The sequence below is a fragment of the Curcuma longa genome, chromosome 2 (genome assembly GCF_044706935.1).
Source record: "Curcuma longa cultivar G26 ecotype Majalengka, Jawa Barat chromosome 2, ITB_CL_G26_1.1, whole genome shotgun sequence".
Taxonomy (NCBI): domain Eukaryota; kingdom Viridiplantae; phylum Streptophyta; class Magnoliopsida; order Zingiberales; family Zingiberaceae; genus Curcuma; species Curcuma longa.
This window is the reverse complement of record NC_133862.1, coordinates 488,101-508,138: the sequence shown is the minus strand read 5'-3', so window position 1 is coordinate 508,138 and position 20,038 is coordinate 488,101. Positions and strand designations below refer to the sequence as shown.

Below are 20,038 nucleotides of genomic sequence, written 5' to 3'. Positions count from 1 at the left end.
AGAGGTTGTCAAATATGGTTCTCCCAGATATCCTCATATACGCATGTAATGCTAAAAAGAAGCGGGAGCAATTAACGATTGTCACATGACAACTTAAGAATAAAAGGGCAGTTACGAGGTTGTTAGATCTGGTTTCCTCAGATACCCTCATATCCGCATATAATGCCAAAAAGAAACAGAAGCAATCAACGGTGGTCAACGGTTATCATATTGACTCCAATCAAGTTGACGAGATGCTTTCTCGATCAGTATATAAATCATAGAAAAGGTATGTGAAAGAGGGCTTTTTCTTATATATGCTTCTTCTTCTCCTTCTTTGATAACCGTTCATTTGTCTGAAGAATCTTAATTTGAGCATCGAAATGATCTGCAAGGACTTCCTAATGCTAGTTTAATCTCCCGTTAAAATGTATTTCAAGTCCTTTCGTTAACTGGAGTGGGGGTTTATGTACATCAAATTATTCATTGACTGATAACTTAATTATCCATGATATCCCGTAACACAAACTAAAAGAAAAGTAACCTTTTTCTTGTGTTGTATTTATTTTATCTAACATTGCATATCTTTATTGATGTTGTAAACTCAGATTTGTAGAGACTTTTCAGGAACATTTTGAGAAATTAATAATCATCATTTGATTAAAAAAAATGTGATATTATAGGAAATTGCATTTATTTATTTGAGTCCCCAACCCACCTTATTCATCCCTACATTCTTAACCAGGAACAATATCTATATCTGCAAGGAAGAAGACAAAGCTCGAGCCAGCGCTATGCATCACTCCATGGCGGAGACGACCAAGGGGCTGGTCACCACATGCTTACCATCATCGGAGGTCCAAGTCAACTTCCCTTCCACGAACTGATCGCCGGACGTCGGAGGTCCGCCGGCGCCCCATTCCGCGCTCACGCTGAACGACTTCTGCTCGTTCAGCTCGGTGAACGTCAACGTCTTGGGGGTGACAGTAACCGACGCGTCAGTCTTCGATATGGTCACCGACACCTTGTAGCTCGATCTCGCCGGCCCGACGTTCGTCACCGTCCGGCTCACCTTGGCCGCCGCCCCGCCTTTGGGGGCCAGCAGGATCGACGGGTAGTTGAGCTCCTCTTCCGTCACGCTCTTCGAGCAATCCACGGCTCCGCGCGCTATATTTCTGGCGCCCTCCTCGCCGAATTTGCCGCAGATGTAGGAGACGAAGTCGTCGTCGGTGATGTCGTAAATAAGGCCGGGATCGGAAGCTTTGTTGGGGTTGACGTGTCCTGCGCCCTTGGCGAAATAGAGCGCCGGCTTGAGTAACTCGTCGGAGACCTCGGCGTCTGCCGTGGTGACGATAGCCGACCTGATAGCCGCCGGCGACCAAGTAGGGTGCGCGGCCTTTAAGATCGCGGCGACGCCGCTGAGGTGAGGCGTGGCCATGGACGTGCCGGAGATGATAGAGTACTGCGGACCGTCACTGAGGCCGTCTGTGGAAGGAATCCAGGCCGCGAAGATGTTCAAGCCCGGACCGGAGATGTCTGGCTTGATGATGCCCGGCGTCGCCTGCGACGGCCCGCGGGAGGAGAAGAAAGCCACGGCGGGGGCGGGGGATACGCCGAGAACCGTACCGTTGAAGACGATCGACGCGGAGGGGTCGGAAGCCGAGCTCAAATACGATATGAGGTCGGAGCCTTCTTGGGCGGCGAGCACTACGCCGGGGAAGTCCAGTTTCCTGATCAGGACGGTGGCGCCTTCTTCCTTCGAGGAAATGAAGATCAACGCTGTGGCGCCGAGGGACTTGACGCGCGCCGCAACGTCTGAGGGGCCGCTGCCGCCGGCCTCGCAGACCCAGACGCTGCCGCTGTGGCTATCATCGGAAGAGTCGCAGGTCGGCGAATCGGGGTTGTAGTACAGGGGAAGAGATCTTTTAGTGAAGTTGCGTGGCTGGTCCAGAGACTCTCCGGGGATCACCTTCCCGTTGGGAAGCTTCACGGAGGCCCTGAAGCTTCGGTCGACGCTGCTGGCAGCCACGGTGAGGATCCACGGCGCCTCGTTGGAGAGGGTGAAGTAGTCAGGTCCAGAGTTGCCGCCGGCGCAGCTGACGAAGATGCCCTTCCTGGCCGCCGCGAACGAACCGATGGCGATGGCATCTTGGTCGAGAGATGCGGAAGCGCCGCCGAGCGAGATGGAGAGGATGTCGACGCCGTCCTTGACAGCTGCGTCCAACCCGGCGAGGATGTCGGCGGAACTGCAGCCGCCGTCGCCGGAGCAGACCTGGTAGATGGCCAGGTGAGCCCGAGGGGCCATCCCGGCGGCCGTGCCTTTGGCCAAGCCGAAGTAGCTAGCGTTGCGGACGAAGTTTCCTGCGGCGGTGGCGGAAGTGTGGGTCCCATGGCCTCCCTCATCGACGGGAGGACTCCCGCCGCCACCGGCGAGCAACGACCTGGCGCCGATGAGCTTGTTGTTGCAACCGGTCTCGAGCTCGCACGAGCCCTTCCACCTCGAGGGCGGAGGCGGGACCCCCTCGTCGTCGTAGGAAGGGTGGCCGGGCGTCACGCCGGTGTCGAGGACTCCGACGATGACTCCGCTCCCGAGCTTCGAGTCGTCCCACAGCCCCTTCTTCCCGACCTTGAGCCCGAGGAAATCCGGCGTGTGGGTGGTCATCACGCGCAGCACGCGGTCGGGAAGCGCGCGCACGAAGCCCTTCTTCTTCCCCACCGCCTGCAGCTCTTCCTCCGTCAGACTGGCGGCGAACCCGCTGAAGACGTCGCTGTAGGAGTGCAGCAGCCGCCGATCGGCGCCAGACTCCTCGGCGGCCGGCGGCAGGAAAGACTCATGCCACCTCTTCAGGCCCGATTCCGTCAGCGGCTCAATCGGCTCCTCCACTTGAATTATGTAACGGCTCGCAGAAGAGGCGACGGAGGGATTCGAGAAGAAGGCGAGGAGAAGAAAGAGCAGCCATGGCGCAAGATCCATGTCGGGAATCTGAAATTGCTATATCTTCCGATAAAGATCCTCCGTACTATATATAGAGATCCGTACGCTACTAAATACGGAAAATATTTATCATTAAAATATAATTATTCGTCTGTTGTAGAATCTACTAAATATATAATATATTCATATGATAATTCAAGGAAATTTTAAATTTCGTGCCTGTCAAATAGTAATTACATTTACATTTGGTGCATTGATTCTCAAACCCTCTTGCTGGCTTACCGAATTTGGCAAAATTTAACTTGTATAGCATTAAAGAAATCCAGGCAGACTTTCTAATAAAAGTAAAACTACGCCACGTCACTTGGCTAGTAAAGTCATATTTTTGTTAACTTAACATAATCCACCGTGTGTAATAAATAGTTGCCGGACCACAAAGTCGAGTGCACAATTAATTTCTTTTATTTAAATATGAAAAAAATATGTTGTAAATGTTTATTCAAGGATGGTAATTATGTTTTTTGTAGGGGAGAAGGAAATAAATTCACATTAAAAGTGATAATTAAATAAAATGAATTGAACGTAGATTTAAGAAATGTTTAAGAACGGCGTGTTTGTAATAAATTTAATACTCGATTTTTTTATTGGTTACTGCCAAGTTGAGTGTATAAAAAATAGGTAAAAAATAAATAGAAAAAGACGTCTTTAATTATTATAATTGTTAAGAAAAAATATTTCATTTAAAAAAAAAGTCAAACGAGTGTTGTATCATATTTTTATATCGAAAATATCTTAATTTAATATTATTGTAGCAGGTATTACAACAACAGTAAAAATAATAATTCAACTTGCTAAAAAAAATAAATAGAACACTTTTACATAATGTTGGTGCCCCGGTTAGTTTTGATGTGATCAACCGAGTTAAGTTAGGTCCTGTGGTGTTCTAATCCCTTTGCTAAGTGTGCAGGAACTTAGGTACGGAGGAAGTCGAGCGTAAGACGTAGCGGACGAGAAGGGATGCGCGGGGAAGTGAGCCGACGGGCTCGGTGCAATCCGAGGGACGCGGAAGCTACGGAAGAGTACGCCGGTGGAGCGAGAAGGACGTGCGCGGCGTCCGAGGGACGAGAAGCCGGGAGGAAGCACGCTCGAGGGGCGAAAGGCCGGAGTCGGGTTCGGGTGAGCCTAACTCTGGTTGGCCAGAAATCACCCAAACGATCTCTACTACAAAAAGTCAACTAAGTTGACTTTGACCAAGTCAACATTTGACTTGGATCAGACTTTACACGACCAAGTTGGAAGGTTGCATGGCTTAATTAGAGCATGGCTTAACATTGGAGATGAACTTAATCCAACGTTGCATGAACGGAAGTTGGCAAAAGTTGATGTGTGCATGGCCTTTAACGTTGGAAGCGTGCATGAAACGTGGCTAAATTAATTGGAAAGCTTTTATTGAAGCCACGTTAACTTTGCTTAATTAAAGCTTGGATGATGGAAGATTATTAAAGATAAAACTTAACGACCAAGAAAAAGGCTTTAATTTTATCCTTTTATCAAATTGCTGTTTGAACGATCAAAGTTCATCTCCGATCAACGATTAGGATCGCATCAAAGATCAACGGCTAAAAGAAAACTTATCAACGATCTACGGTTAGGATTTGTTTTCTTAGCCTATAAATAGACTTAGAGTTTTAGAGTTAGATCATCAATTACTTTTGTCATTCTTTCTCTAAGTCTCTCTGTGCTACAATTGTAAAGGCTTCTCCGCCTAAAGGAGTTTGTTTGAGCGTCAATTGCCTTGGAAGCAACGACCGAGTTGCAACCAAGTTTTTTTTTAAAAGGAGTGTCTATTCTGCGACTTTGCTTAAACCGTCTATTCACCCCCCTCTAGCCGGTCCAACCCGATCCAACAAGTGGTATCAGAGCCAGGTTCGCTTTTGAAGGACTAACCGCCCGATAAAGCAACAGGACGATGGCCGGCGCGCATATCCATCCACCCAAATTCGAAGGGGATTTCACCGTTTGGAAAAAGAAAATGGAAGTATTTTTTCGTACCGATTTTGATATTTTATTATCTATTAAATACGGTTTTGCAGTTCCAAAAGATACGAATGGGGATGAAAAAGAAGAATGCCTATGGAATAAGAAGGAGCAATCTGAGTCCGTCGCCAATGGTAAGGCTGAATTCCATCTACTAACAGTCTTACCTACTCAAGAAGTAAATCGGATCGGCACCTACCACTCCGCGAAAGAACTATGGGAGAAGTTCTTAGAACTTCATGAGGGTACCTCAGAAGCCAAGTCAACAAGGAAGGACCTTCTACGAAATCAACTAACAAATCTACGAATGATGGAAGGAGAAACGGTGGCAGAACTTCACGCAAAAATTAAGGAGCTAATCTCCGGACTCACCCAACTCGGCGAATCGGTAAGTAATCGCGATTCCATTCGATATGCCCTCAACGCCTTCCCGAGAACCCAGGAGTGGAGTACAATCGTCGACGCCTATTATATTTCCAAGGATTTAGAGGTAAGTACGCTAGATGAAATGTTTTCTATTTTTGAATTACATGAGTCTCGGTGTGCAGGATCTAGAAAAATAGGCAATATTGCCCTAAACACAAGGAGAACGGAAAAGGGATCAGAATCCTCGACGGACGACGAAGAGACAACACAAATGGTAAGAAATTTTAAAAGTTTTTTTAAAGCTAACAAATTTTCAAGGATGCAGAAGACAAGGCGATCTCCGAAGAAACGTACTGTCCGATGTTATAACTGCAACGAGGAGGGGCATCTAAAAGATCAGTGTCCCAAATCCAAGATTCAGCCAAAAAGGAAGAAGGCATTGAAAGCCACCTGGGACGAGACCTCGTCTGACGAATCAGAAACTCAAGAGTACGCCGGACTTGCTCTGATGGCAAGTCATCAAGAAGAGAGCACTGATGAAGGGGGAGCAACATCAGAAGAAAGTAACGACGAAGGGGGAGCCTCTCTTTTCGAAAGCGACCCGGTAAGTGAGGTATGTTTTCTCCCTCACGATCAATTATACGCTGGAATAAAAGCAATGCTTAAGTCTAACTGTAAATTAGAAAAAGAAAATTTACAATTAAAAAATGAACTAGCGCTTGCATCTTCGTCTGATAACTCTAATGTTTTGAAGAATGAGAATGATAACTTGAAAAACTTAGTTAAAAAATTAGAACTTGATATTTCATACTTACGTCAAAAGAAAAATAGTTATCCTGATAATTTAAACTGTTATATTAAAAATCACAGGGGGCAACTTAGAAAAGTGCCAAAAAACTATATTCCTCCAAGATTTTTAATCAATCCAGTAGATAGGAATTTATTTTGGGTTCCTAAATCTGTTTTAAATTGATCTTTTTTGTTATTACATATGAATGCACTGATTAATATTTTTTTCTTTTTTACTTAATTAACATTATTTTCTTGTTATCTTAGAAAATTCAGTTTGATTAATTTTTTAGTGAAAAAAAAAATTGTATTTCTAGTTTTACTCGATGCAGAATTATGTTGTTCATCCACTGAGTATTTTACAAAATTTTTTAAATATTGTTTCAAATTTTCATAATTTTTAATTCAAAATTAAAATTTAAATTTTAAAAATAAATAAAAATATTATTTTAATAGATCCGATTTTTCAGGATTCAAATACAATCATTAGAACTCAGTATAATTTATATACGAATTTTTGAAATCCTTAGCAATGCTCACTTAAAATTTATTTTTGACTTTCTATTGCATTTACACAAATATTTTTTTCCTTCCCTAATTTTATATACCCCGTTTTTGCTGTGATCAAAGGGGGAGAGTAGGCTGAGGTTCAGGGGGAGGTTATAGTTTTAACATGAAACATTTTTTTGCTTAACCTGTTTATTTTGTTTTATTTATTTTCCTTATTTTTTTGTTTAACCCTAACTGAACCTGGGTTGATGCACATCAAAAAGGGGGAGATTGTTGGTGCCCCGGTTAGTTTTGATGTGATCAACCGAGTTAAGTTAGGTCCTGTGGTGTTCTAATCCCTTTGCTAAGTGTGCAGGAACTTAGGTACGGAGGAAGTCGAGCGTAAGACGTAGCGGACGAGAAGGGATGCGCGGGGAAGTGAGCCGACGGGCTCGGTGCAATCCGAGGGACGCGGAAGCTACGGAAGAGTACGCCGGTGGAGCGAGAAGGACGTGCGCGGCGTCCGAGGGACGAGAAGCCGGGAGGAAGCACGCTCGAGGGGCGAAAGGCCGGAGTCGGGTTCGGGTGAGCCTAACTCTGGTTGGCCAGAAATCACCCAAACGATCTACCTACAAAAAGTCAACTAAGTTGACTTTGACCAAGTCAACATTTGACTTGGATCAGAGCTTGACCAAGTTGGAAGTTAGCATGGCATTGGTTGCATGGCTTAATGGCATGCATGGCTTATTAAGCTTAAACTTGCATGGCAACTTTTGGATTGCATGAACGTTGGCAAGGCATGCAATTGGTAAAGCTTGGGCATGAAAACAAGTGGCATGGTTTGATTGGATAAAGTTGGAAGCTTGGAAGATGCTTAAAGCTCGTTGGAAGATAAGCCTTGACTGTTTAAAGCCAAATAAATTTTATCCTTTTATTCAAATCAACGTTTGAGAATTGCTAAAGTTATCTTCGATCAACGATTAGGATCGCATCTGAAGATCAACGGCTAAAAGAAAACTTATCAACGATCTACGGTTAGGATTTGTTTTCTTAGCCTATAAATAGACTTAGAGTTTTAGAGTAAGATATCAATTACTTTTGTATTCTTTCTCTAAAGTCTCTGTGCTACAATTGTAAAGGCTTCTCCGCCTAAAGGAGTTTGTTATTGAGCGTCAATTGCCTTGGAAGCAACGACCGAGTTGCAACCAAGTTTTTTTTTAAAAGAGTGTCTATTCTGCGACTTTGTTTAACCGTCTATTCACCCCCCTCTAGCCGGTCCAACCCGATCCAACAAAACATGATAGATGCCCTTTTGATTTTTTTTTTTTTTGAAAAATGAATGCCTTTTTTGTTTTTGCCCTAAAAAATTCATATCTTATGGGTAAAGATCATGTTTTTGTTTGCTTGTTATGTTCAATAAAATAGTATTAGAACATAAACCTAGTTTGGTTCTATATCTTCTTCTCCAATCAACTTGTTCTCAAAATTTACTTTTCGTTGATGATACACTCTGATCCGCCTCTAGCTCAATTTACTTCCGCATTCAGCTATTCTGTAGAAATCCCCATCACCATGTTGGAGATCTTGCCTCTATCACATTGTTTCCTTCCCTTTAGAACATCTTCAATTCCCACTGGGCTCTATCAATCGTGAATGACCATCACACTGCACAACGCCATTGCACATCCTTTAATTAAGTGGTCCTCTTTCTAAGACATGTTTAGCTCAATAATCACTTAGGCATCATTTGCTTCAAGATCATCCTTTGGTCATCGATGAAGAGGACCACTTCTAAGACACTCAAACTCGATTTAAACATAAGTGTATCACCAAGTGCACAGTTTTGCATGTCATACCGTATGGACACCTTTTCAATATAAAACTTTTGTAAAAGTCCAAGAATACTCCTTAAACGATCATGACATATATGTATGTCTAAAACAAAAGATGTTTCACTAAGTCTTTCATTTTAAAATTATCAAATAATGATTTGATTTCACATAGCAAACTTTTATTATTGATTGCCAACAAAATGTCATCCTCATACATGTTATTGATTGCCTTATTGATGTCAAATCTGTATTTCTAAATGGAGACTTGCAAAAAGAAATCTATGTAGCTCAATCTAGAGATTTCTAATTGAAGGCAAAGAGGTGAAAGCGTACAAGTTGAGAAAAACATTTTATGGGTTAAAACAAGCCCATGGGCATAGTATATCAAGATTGATGGCTACTTTGGATAAAATAGTTTCACAAGAAGTGAGAATGAATTCACTCTTTATGTAAAGAAATAAGCCAGAAATGATTATCTTATTATCTATTTTTATGTTGATGACATATATAATATATATGAGTTTCTCTGATGCTCTTCTGCTTGATTTTAAGTCTAATATGATGAAAAAAATTTAGATCTCAGATATGAGATTGTTATATTATTTTGTTGGTTTTGAAGTGATCCAATGAGTTATGAAATTTTTATCTCATAAAGAAAATATATAACAAATCTTCTTAAAATATTTAGCTTACTCAATTACAATCCAGTTACTATGTCTATAATATAAATGAGAAGTTGCAATTGGAAGATAGTTTAGAGAAGACTAATGCAAAAAAATTCAAAAGCTTGGTTAGAGGTTTAATTTATTTAAATCATACTAGACCATATATTGCTTTCTCTATTAGTAATTTCCAAGTCTATGCAAATTCTCACAAAGCATCTTCTTGGAACAACTAAAATAATTTTGCACTATGTTGTTGGAACCGTGGATTATATGATTTGGTATTTTGAAGTTTTAAAATTTAATCTTTGTGTGTTCACTGATAGTGATTGGGCAAGTTCAGTGGATAATCGAAAAAGTACCTCAGCTAGTGTTTTCAATATTGAGTCAGGAGCAATTTTATAGAATTCAAAGAAGTAAACTATTACAACACTATCCTCTTCAGAAGCAGAATATATAGTAGCATGTCAAGCAATTTGAGTTAGAAGAGTACTAACAGATTTTTACCAACAACAAGAATGTGCAATTAATATTTTTTATGATAACAAGATAATGATTGCAATAATAAAAAATTCAACTATTCAGGGAAAGACTAAGCATATTGATATTCACATATACTTCATTCGAAACTTAGTTGCAAATAAAAAAAATTGAATTGAAGTACTACAACGCACATGAAGTGATGAATATTTTGACAAAGTTACTTTTAAGGGATAAATTTATTTATTTCATATTGCATCTTGGTGTTTGCAATTTTGAATCAAAGGAAGTGTTGATAAATGATATGATGTAGCTAATAGGTTGAGCTAAAAGAAAAATAATTTATGTTAGATGTATTTGATATTAGTTGAGTTTGTTTGAATTATATAATTAGTCTATAAATATGTTACTTGTGGATGAATGAAATATTGCAAATGATTGATTCCTTTTTATCTAACACTTACGATTTGTTTGGGAGGAGATGAGGGAAGGAGAAGGAACGGTGAATAAGGGGAAAGAAACTTTTAACCTTATTTGAAAAGGAGTGAGGGAAGAGGAGAGCATGGTAAGTCTTAACCTTCCTTATGAAAAGGGAGATTTTCTTACATTTCAATTTGAAGTATAATTAAGAAAAGGGAAGACAAATCTAAATATTGTTTGTTCCAATTTTATCCCTATTTGAAAATATTAATTCTCAAATAACTTATTTAATTTATTTAATCTAAAATTTTCAAATTTCTTGTTGAGCACGATCTTTTCGCTCCTTTCTTCACCGAAATCTCTATTTATTGTTAGGTAATTATAATTTTTTTCTTTATTCAATAAATCTGTAGACTAATCATTCTCCAGTTGTGAATAAATCCATCACTTTAAATCACTATCACATATTGCAACAATATAACATTTGTGAAGTTTTATTGAAAAACTTATAAAATAAAAAAATCAGTAGAGTAATACATTCTCAAAATGATGCGTCGAATTCCCTTAAAATATACAAATTAAGGAAGTGTTGATAAATGATATGATGTAGCTAATAGGTTGAGCTAAAAGAAAAATAATTTATGTTAGATGTATTTGATATTAGTTGAGTTTGTTTGAATTATATAATTAGTCTATAAATATGTTACTTGTGGATGAATGAAATATTGCAAATGATTGATTCCTTTTTATCTAACACTTACGCTTTGTTTGGGAGGAGATGAGGGAAGGGGAAGGAACGGTGAATAAGGGGAAAGAAACTTTTAACCTTATTTGAAAAGGAGTGAGGGAAGAGGAGAGCATGGTAAGTTTTAACCTTCCTTATGAAAAGGGAGATTTTCTTACATTTCAATTTGAAGTATAATTAAGAAAAGGGAAGACAACTCTAAATATTATTTGTTCCAATTTTATCCCTATTTGAAAATATTAATTCTCAAATAACTTATTTAATTTATTTAATCTAAAATTTTCAAATCTCGTTGAGCACGATCTTTTCGCTTCTTTCTTCATCGAAATCTCTATTTATTGTTAGGTAACTATAATTTTTTTCTTTATTCAATAAATCTGTAGACTAATCATTCTCCAGTTGTGAATAAATCCATCACTTCAAATCACTATCACATATTGCAACAATATAACATTTGTGAAGTTTTATGAAAAACTTATAAAATAAAAAAATCAGTAGAGTAATACATTCTCAAAATGATGCGTCGAATTCACTTAAAATATACAAATTAAATTTATGAATATAATCTATTAGTTCATCTAATAGAGTAATTAATGATAGAACTTTTCTATAAAAGAATTAATTATTTATTTAAAAAATAATTAATTTATATTTATAAAAAAACAAATATTAATATTATAAAAATTAAAATCATTATCTAATTTTAAAAGTAGAAAATATTTTTATAATTTTATATAATATATATTAGATTAATGAACCTTTCTTTCTTCTTAAATAAAATAAAAAATATATAAATATTTTAATTCTCCATCCTTCTCCTCCCTTCCATTCTCTTTCCTTCCTCTTATCTTATGCAAAAGTTGGAATCCGTCATCTTAGCAGCCCCACACGGTCGGTCCTACGATCATCTGTGAGGTGAAATCAGCAGTTGGTCACGACACAGAATGATATTGACTGACTTCGCCAGGATTCGAACCCTTGCCCTCTTCTATAAGTATGATACGTCATAACCAACTCAATTATTCATCGGGGCTTTTCCTTCCTCCTATCAATGAACATTCGCGTATCCAAACACAGCGTTATTCATTCAATCATTATTAAAAACCAGGAATAATATTTGCAAGGAAGAAGACAAGCTCGAGCCAGCGCTGTATCACTCAATGGCGGAGACGACCAAGGGGCTGGTCACCACATGCTTACCATCATCGGACGTCCAAGTCAACTTCCCCTCCACGAATTGATTGCCGGCGGGAGGTCCGCCGGCGGCCCATACCGCGCTCACGCTGAACGACTTCTGCTCGTTCAGCTCGGTGAACGTCAACGTCTCGGGCGTGACAGTAGCCGACGCCATAGTCTCCGACATGGTCACCGACACCTTGTAGCTCGATCTCGCCGGTCCGACGTTCGTGACCGTCCGGTTCACCTTGGCCGCCTCTCCGCCTTTGGGGGACAGTAGAATCGACGGGTAGTTTAGCTCCGCTTCCGTCGCGCTCTTCGAGCAGATCACGACCATTTTGCGCGCTATATTTCTGGCGCGTTCTTCGCCGTATTTGCCGCATATGTAGAGGAGGTAGTCGTCGACGGTGATGTCGTAGATAAGGCCGGGATCGGAAGCTTTGTTAGGGTTGACGTGTCCTGCGCCCTTGGCGAAATAGAACGCCGGCTCGAGCCACTCGTTGGATACGTCGGCGTCTGCAGTGGTGACGATCGCTGACTTGATAGCTGCCGGCGACCAAGTTGGGTGCGCGGCCTTTAAGAGCGCGGCGACACCGCTGAGGTGAGGCGTGGCCATGGACGTGCCAGAGATGATGGTGTACTGCGGGCCGTCTTCGGAAGGAATCCAGGCCGCGAAGATGTTAAGCCCCGGACCGGAGATGTCTGGCTTGAGGATTCCCGGCGTCGCCTGCGACGGCCCCCGGGAGGAGAAGTAAGCCACGGCGGGGGCGGGGATTGGGGATTCGCCGAGAACCGTCCCGTCGAAGATGATCGAGGCGGAGGGGTCGGAAGATGAGTTCAAATACGATTTGAGGTCGGAGCCGTATTGGGTGGCGATCACTGCTGCGGGGAAGTCCATCTTCCTGATCAGGACGGTGGCGCCGGCGTCCTTGGAGGAAATGAAGATCAACGCGCTGGCGCCGAGGGACTTGACGTGCGCCGCCACATCTGCGGGACGGCTGTCGCCGGCCTCGCAGACCCAGACGCTGCCCCTGTGGCTATCATCGGGAGGATCCCTGTCGCAGGACGGCGAATCGGGGTTGTAGTACAGGGGAAGAGAGCTTGTAGTGAAGTTGCCTGGCTGGTCCAGAGACTCTCCGGGGATCACCTTCCCGTTGGGAAGCTTCACGGAGGCCCTGAAGCTTCGGTCGACGCTGCTGGCCGCCACGGTGAGGATCCACGGCGCCTCGTTGGAGAGGGTGAAGTAGTCAGGTCCAGAGTTGCCGCCGGCGCAGCTGACGAAGATGCCCTTCCTGGTCGCCCCGAACGAACCGATGGCGATGGCATCTCGGTCGAGAGGTATGGAAGCGCCGCCGAGCGAGATAGAGAGGATGTCGACGCCGTCCTTGACAGCTGCTTCCATCCCGAAGAGGATGTCGGAGGAACTGCAGCTCCCGTCGCCGAGGCAGACCTGGTAGATGGCCAGGTGAGCCCGAGGGGCCATCCCGGCGGCCGTGCCTTCGGCCAAACCGAAGTAGCTGGCGTTGCGGACGAAGTTACCTGCGGCGGTGGCGGAAGTGTGGGTCCCATGGCCGCCGTCGTCCACGGGAGGACTCCCACCCCCACCGCCGAGCATCGACCTGGCGCCGATGAGTTTGTTGTTGCAACCGGTCTCGAACTCGCACCTGCCCTTCCACTTCGAGGGAGGAGGCGGGACCCCCTCGTCGTCGTAGGAAGGGTGGCCGGGCGTCACGCCGGTGTCGAGGACTCCGACGATGACTCCGCTCCCGAGCTTCGAGTCGTCCCACAGCCCCTTCTTCCCGACCTGGAGCCCGAGGAAATCCGGCGTGTGGGTGGTCATCACGCGCAGCACGCGGTCGGGGAGCGCGCGCACGAACCCCTTCTTCTTCCCCACCGCCTGCAGCTCTTCCTCCGTCAGAATGGCGGCGAACCCGCTGAAGACTTCGCTGTAGGAGTGCAGCAGCCGCCGATCGGCGCCAGACTCCTCGGCGGCCGGCGGCAGGAAAGACTCGTGCCACCTCCTCAGGCTCGATTCCGTCAGCGGCTCAATCGGCTCCTCCACTTGAATTATGTAACGGCTCGCAGAAGAAGAAGAAGGAGAGGCGACGGAGGGATTCGAGAAGAAGGCGAGGAGAAGAAAGAGCAGCCATGGCGCAATATCCATGTCGGGAATCTAAATTGCTATATCTTCCGACAAAGATCCTCCGTACTATATAAAGAGTTCCGTACGCTACTAAATATGGAAAATATATATCATTAAAATATAATAATTCCTCCGTTTTAGAATCTAATAAATATATAATATATTTATATAATAATTCATGGAAAAATTAAATTTCCTGCCTGGTTGAATAGTAATTACATTCCCATTTTGGTGCATTCATTCTCAAACCCTCTTGCTGCATTTGGAGAAACTTTAACTTCCATAACATTTTGAGAAACTTAAACTTGTAAAAAAATCCAGGCAGATTTTCTAATTAAAGTAAAACCACACCACATCACTTAATAAATACTTACCAGACCATAAAGTCGAGTGAACAATTGTTTTTTTATTTAAATATGAAAAAAAATGTTGATGCACTGCATCTAGTTTGGTTTTATATCTTCTTCTCCCATTTACTTTTCACTGTTGATGCACTCTAATCCGGTCCGAGATCAAGAGAGGGAATGACTTAGCAAAATAATCACGATTAAATACTTTCGATCGGTTGAATACTAATTGGGTCGGTCGTCTAATAGGCATATGAGACAACATATTTGAATGTGATTCGGAAGGAGGATAGTCGAGGTGGAACTCAGTTCGACTATTCCAACGCTTAAGTCAAACTTTGAAAAGGTGGAGAAAAATGAGTAATTAAATAGAAAGTTATAAATAAAAGGAATTGATTGTTTGAGTGCTATAATTGATTATCTTTAAATAGAAAGTAAAAGGATAGTCTTATTTCTTAAAAGGGCACACCTCTTCATTTCTTCACCGGGGACATCTCTCTTGGGAGTGGGTGCTTCAACAACCGCGTCTATTTGTGACGAACGCTTCAACAGCTATCAAGTCAAATTAGAATTGGATAGATCACATTTGAATGCGATTCGAAAGGAATTGACTTGAGACTTTCTATTAGGGGTGATTTGACCCGAAGTCGATTTGATTGGACTCAAACTCAACTTGACTTTATCCAAGTTCATCTTGACTTTGACTTCCAGCACAACTTGACTATACCATGTGGTGTTGATGTTCCTTACCATATCACACTCCAATCCTCCTCTAGCTCAATTTGCCTCCACAAGATTGGGCGTCCTTAACTTTCTTTGATATTTGTGCAATCGACCCCAAGTGGTCAAGTATGACCTTAGATTTAGGAAAAAAGTTTACGTTATGCTCTGTCTTTATAATTTGATAGGTGTGTTGTATGTAGGTAGTTGGTGGATACACACATGGAGACAACTTGCCTGAAGAATAATGTCATAGTTACTTGATGACTCAAGGTCCATTGAGATTGGAGAAGAATGATATAAGACATCCGAAAGATTGTAGGATGAGGAGCATTAGAGTTCAGTTGTGTCTAAGAAGTGGACTACGAGCGGAGAAGGATGGGATGGGCAGAAAGCTGAAGACTCGATGCATCCAAGGAGCGAGAAGTTTGATGGGAGATGGCTAAGAAGTAGACTACTTAAGGATGGCACGGCCGGGAGAGAGTTAAGGGTTTGGTGCATCTAAGTGATGAGAAGATTGATAGAATATGATTAGAGCAAATTATGTAAGTGAAGTATGAAGGATGATTCGAAGAGTGAGTCAAGCATTTTCAATACATCCGAGGGACAAGAAACTTAACAAGAGATGACCTAATGGCAAAAACCATTGTATGGTGAGCTGAGAGTTGAGAGCAAATATACTCAGGCGATAATAGATCTCAATTGAACTTAATAGTATGGTGATCCACGGGATCGTAGGCTTTAGAGTAACAGTCGTTATACTATAAACCAAATAATCGACTTTGTCTTTCGAATTTATTTTTTCGTTACGTCTCTGTGTTTATTTTTGTGAAAAAAGAATAATTTTCAAAGAACGATATTCACCCTCATCTATTGCATATTTTGATCCTACAAAGTCATTATATTCGCCAACTTGTAGAGAACGAAAATGTGCGGACAACTCCTCTGCCAGAATATCTTCCATAAATGGAGTAGGCTTCCTTTAGAAAACCTATCCTCGCCATATCTTTCTGAGAGTAGTCAAGGCATTGAGAGTGAGGGACTATTCGAAGGATTACATCTTGCATCATTTTCCATCCTTATTAGTGGCCCCTGACCCTTTGCAACAGCATGATGATTTGTTGAGTTGCTTAAGCATTGGAGTGCCTCTTCAATTGTTGCTCGGATTAGTTGCACCAATTGATTGCAATCCAATAGGTACTTCTCTTATCTTTCGGGGTAAATGTGGGGATGGAGTTCCTCATTGTCATGTGTTATGGCATGTGCACACCATCATTGACGTCGTAGTCTAAAGTTTCCCATACACAACGTCAATTATGCTACAGTAGAATTTGAATACTTTCCATGAATGCTCCTTGCTAAATAGCTTCTTATCCAAGATTAACACGTAGTCAGAGAGTGTCAATCTTAGCTATATCTTGCTTAAGTGTGACCATATGCTCCCAAGCTCGAATACCTTACAGGGAGTGCTCTTTTATTTTTTTTTAAAAATAAAGTATCTTTTTTTATGATAATTAAGGATGTCCTTTTTTATGTATTTTTTTATAGACTCAATAAAAATTACTACTTTCTAAATAATAAAAATTAAGTCTTTAATTTATTACAAACACGCTGATCTTAAACCATCCTTCAATTCATTTTATTTAATTATCACTTTTAATGTGAATTTATTCCTTATCCCCTATAAAAACACAATCATCCTTAAAAAAGCATTTACAACATATTTTTCCGTATTTAAATAAACAAATTTATTAAGTCAAGTGATGTAGCGTGGTTTTTCTTTTATTAGAAAATCTGCTTGCAATTTTTTTTTAATGTTACAGAACGTTTGGTTTGGTCATTTTTTATTTTTATTTTTTTATTTCTTAGAAGTTACTATTTGTTTTATGTTTTCCAATCTTATTTTCTAGAAAACGAGAAGTCATTTTCTATAGAGAATAAAAACTGCGATTAAAAAATAAAAAATGAGAAAAAACGACTACAGTACCGCACATCTCCTCATCGCATGATTATTTTAATAAAATAATTTATTAAATTAATAAATATAATTTAATTATTTTATTTTAATAAAATAATTTATTAAAAATAATGATTTTAATAAAATAATTTATTAAATTAAAAATATAATTAATTTTATCTTTTAAAATTTAAAATAAATTTTTATATATAATAATAAAATAATTTATTAAAATAATTATTTTAATAAAATAATTCATTAATTTTATTTTTTAAAAATTTAAAATAAATTATTTTTTAAATTTATAAATATTTAAAATATAATTTATTGAATTAATTAATTTAATTTTAATTAGATTTGGCAGAGTATATTTGAAGTTATGTAATGTTGTATTAGAAGATTAGGTTTAACTCTTTTCTAATATGATTGATTTTCTTCTTGTATGATTTTTTCTTCTTCGATGGTATTTTTATTAAAAAATTTATTTTATTTATAATTTTTTATATTAATAAAGCAAACACATTTTGTAATTTTATTTTTTAAAAAATAAAAAATAATATATCATAACAAATATATTTTCTGTTTTCTACAAATACACCGATATTTACTATTTAACCGGCAAGAAATTTAAAATTTCCGTTAATTATGTTATATATAAATATTTTAAAGGGAAGAATTATTATATTTTAATAATATATTTTTAGAGTACGGCTCTCAATATATAGTACGGAGGATCTTTGTCGGAAGATATAGCAATTTAGATTCCCGACATGGATCTTGCGCCATGGCTGCTCTTTCTTCTCCTCGCCTTCTTCTCGAATCCCTCCGTCGCCTCTCCTTCTTCTTCTGCGAGCCGTTACATAATTCAAGTGGAGGAGCCGATTGAGCCGCTGACGGAATCGAGCCTGAAGAGGTGGCACGAGTCTTTCCTGCCGCCGGCCGCCGAGGAGTCTGGCGCCGATCGGCGGCTGCTGCACTCCTACAGCGACGTCTTCAGCGGGTTCGCCGCCATTCTGACGGAGGAAGAGCTGCAGGCGGTGGGGAAGAAGAAGGGGTTCGTGCGCGCGCTCCCCGACCGCGTGCTGCGCGTGATGACCACCCACACGCCGGATTTCCTCGGGCTCAAGGTCGGGAAGAAGGGGCTGTGGGAAGACTCGAAGCTCGGGAGCGGAGTCATCGTCGGAGTCCTCGACACCGGCGTGACGCCCGGCCACCCTTCCTACGACGACGAGGGGGTCCCGCCTCCGCCCTCGAAGTGGAAGGGCTCGTGCGAGCTCGAGACCGGTTGCAACAACAAGCTCATCGGCGCCAGGTCGATGCTCGCCGGTGGGGGCGGGAGTCCTCCCGTCGACGAGGGAGGCCATGGGACCCACACTTCCGCCACCGCCGCAGGTAACTTCGTCCGCAACGTGAGCTACTACGGCTTGGCCAAAGGCACGGCCGCAGGGATGGCCCCTCGGGCTCACCTCGCCATCTACCAGGTCTGCTCCGGCGACGGCAGCTGCAGTTCCGACGACATCCTCGCCGGGTTTGACGCAGCTGTCAAGGACGGCGTCGACATCCTCTCTATCTCGCTCGGCGCCGCTTCCGTACCTCTCGACCGAGATGCCATCGCCATCGGTTCGTTCGCGGCGGCCAGGAAGGGCATCTTCGTCAGCTGCTCCGGCGGCAACTCTGGACCTCACTACTTCTCCCTCTCCAACGAGGCGCCCTGGATCCTCACCGTGGCGGCCAGCAGCGTCGACCGAAGCTTCAGGGCCTCCGTGAAGCTTCCCAACGGGAAGGTGATCCCCGGAGAGTCTCTGGACCAGCCGCGCAACTTCACTACAAGCTCTCTTCCCCTGTACTACAACCCCGATTCGCCGACCTGCGACAGGGATCCTCCCGATGATAGCCACAGGGGCAGCGTCTGGGTCTGCGAGGCCGGCGACAGCCGTCCCGCAGATGTGGCAGCGTACGTCAAGTCCCTCGGCGCCAGCGCGTTGATCTTCATTTCCTCCAAGGACGCCGGCGCCACCGTCCTGATCAGGAAGATGGACTTCCCCGCAGCAGTGATCGCCAACCAATACGGCTCCGACCTCAAATCGTATTTGAACTCATCTTCCGACCCCTCCGCGTCGATCATCTTCGACGGGACGGTTCTCGGCGAATCCCCAATCCCCGCCCCCGCCGTGGCTTACTTCTCCTCCCGGGGGCCGTCGCAGGCGACGCCGGGAATCCTCAAGCCAGACATCTCCGGTCCGGGCCTTAACATCTTCGCGGCCTGGATTCCTTCCGAAGACGGCCCGCAGTACACTATCATCTCTGGCACGTCCATGGCCACGCCTCACCTCAGCGGCGTCGCCGCGCTCTTAAAGGCCGCGCACCCTACGTGGTCGCCGGCAGCTATCAGGTCGGCGATCGTCACCACGGCAGACGCCGACGTCCACGACGAGTTGCTCCAGCCGGCGTTCTATTTCTGCAAGGGCGCAGGACAGGTCAACCCTGCCAAAGCTTCCGATCCCGGCCTTATTTACGACATCACCGCCGACGACTACATCTCCTACATCTGCGGCAAATTCGGCGACGAAGGCGCCAGAAAAATAGCGCGCGGATTCGTGGACTGCTCCAAGTTCAAGAAGTTGACGGAAGCGGAGCTAAACTACCCGTCGATCCTGCTGGCTCCCAAAGGCCGGGCGGCGGCCAAGGTGAGGCGGACGGTCACGAACGTCGGGCCGGCGAGATCGAGCTACAAGGTGTCGGTGACCATATCGAAGACCGCCGTGTCGGCTACTGTCGCCCCCGAGACGTTGTCGTTCACCGAGCTGAACGAGCAGAAGTCGTTCAGCGTGAGCGCGAAATGGGCCGCCGGCAGACCTCCCGGCGGCGGACCTCCCGGCGGCTATCAATTCGTGGAGGGAAAGTTGACTTGGACCTCCGATGATGGTAAGCATGTGGTGACTAGCCCCTTGGTCGTCTCCG

The 20,038-nt window shown here is 43.0% G+C and overlaps 3 protein-coding genes across 3 annotated transcripts in view; 1 reads left to right on the top strand and 2 right to left on the bottom strand.

The window, feature by feature from the left end:
• Positions 1-778: 778 nt before the first annotated feature.
• Positions 779-2,953, bottom strand: LOC141822437 (subtilisin-like protease 4). Its single transcript, XM_074709889.1, has one exon. The coding sequence runs from the start codon at positions 2,951-2,953 to the stop codon at positions 779-781; it is 2,175 nt and encodes a 724-aa protein (XP_074565990.1).
• Positions 2,954-11,887: 8,934 nt separating this feature from the next.
• Positions 11,888-14,074, bottom strand: LOC141822294 (subtilisin-like protease 1). The gene has a single exon (XM_074709735.1). The coding sequence runs from the start codon at positions 14,072-14,074 to the stop codon at positions 11,888-11,890; it is 2,187 nt and encodes a 728-aa protein (XP_074565836.1).
• Positions 14,075-17,847: 3,773 nt separating this feature from the next.
• LOC141818580 (subtilisin-like protease 1) overlaps positions 17,848-20,038 on the top strand; it is a 2,351-nt gene continuing 160 nt past the window's right edge. The window contains exon 1 of the mRNA XM_074706050.1: positions 17,848-20,031. Within this exon, the coding sequence (XP_074562151.1) occupies positions 17,848-20,031 (2,184 nt within the window). The remainder of the gene's footprint in view (positions 20,032-20,038) is intronic.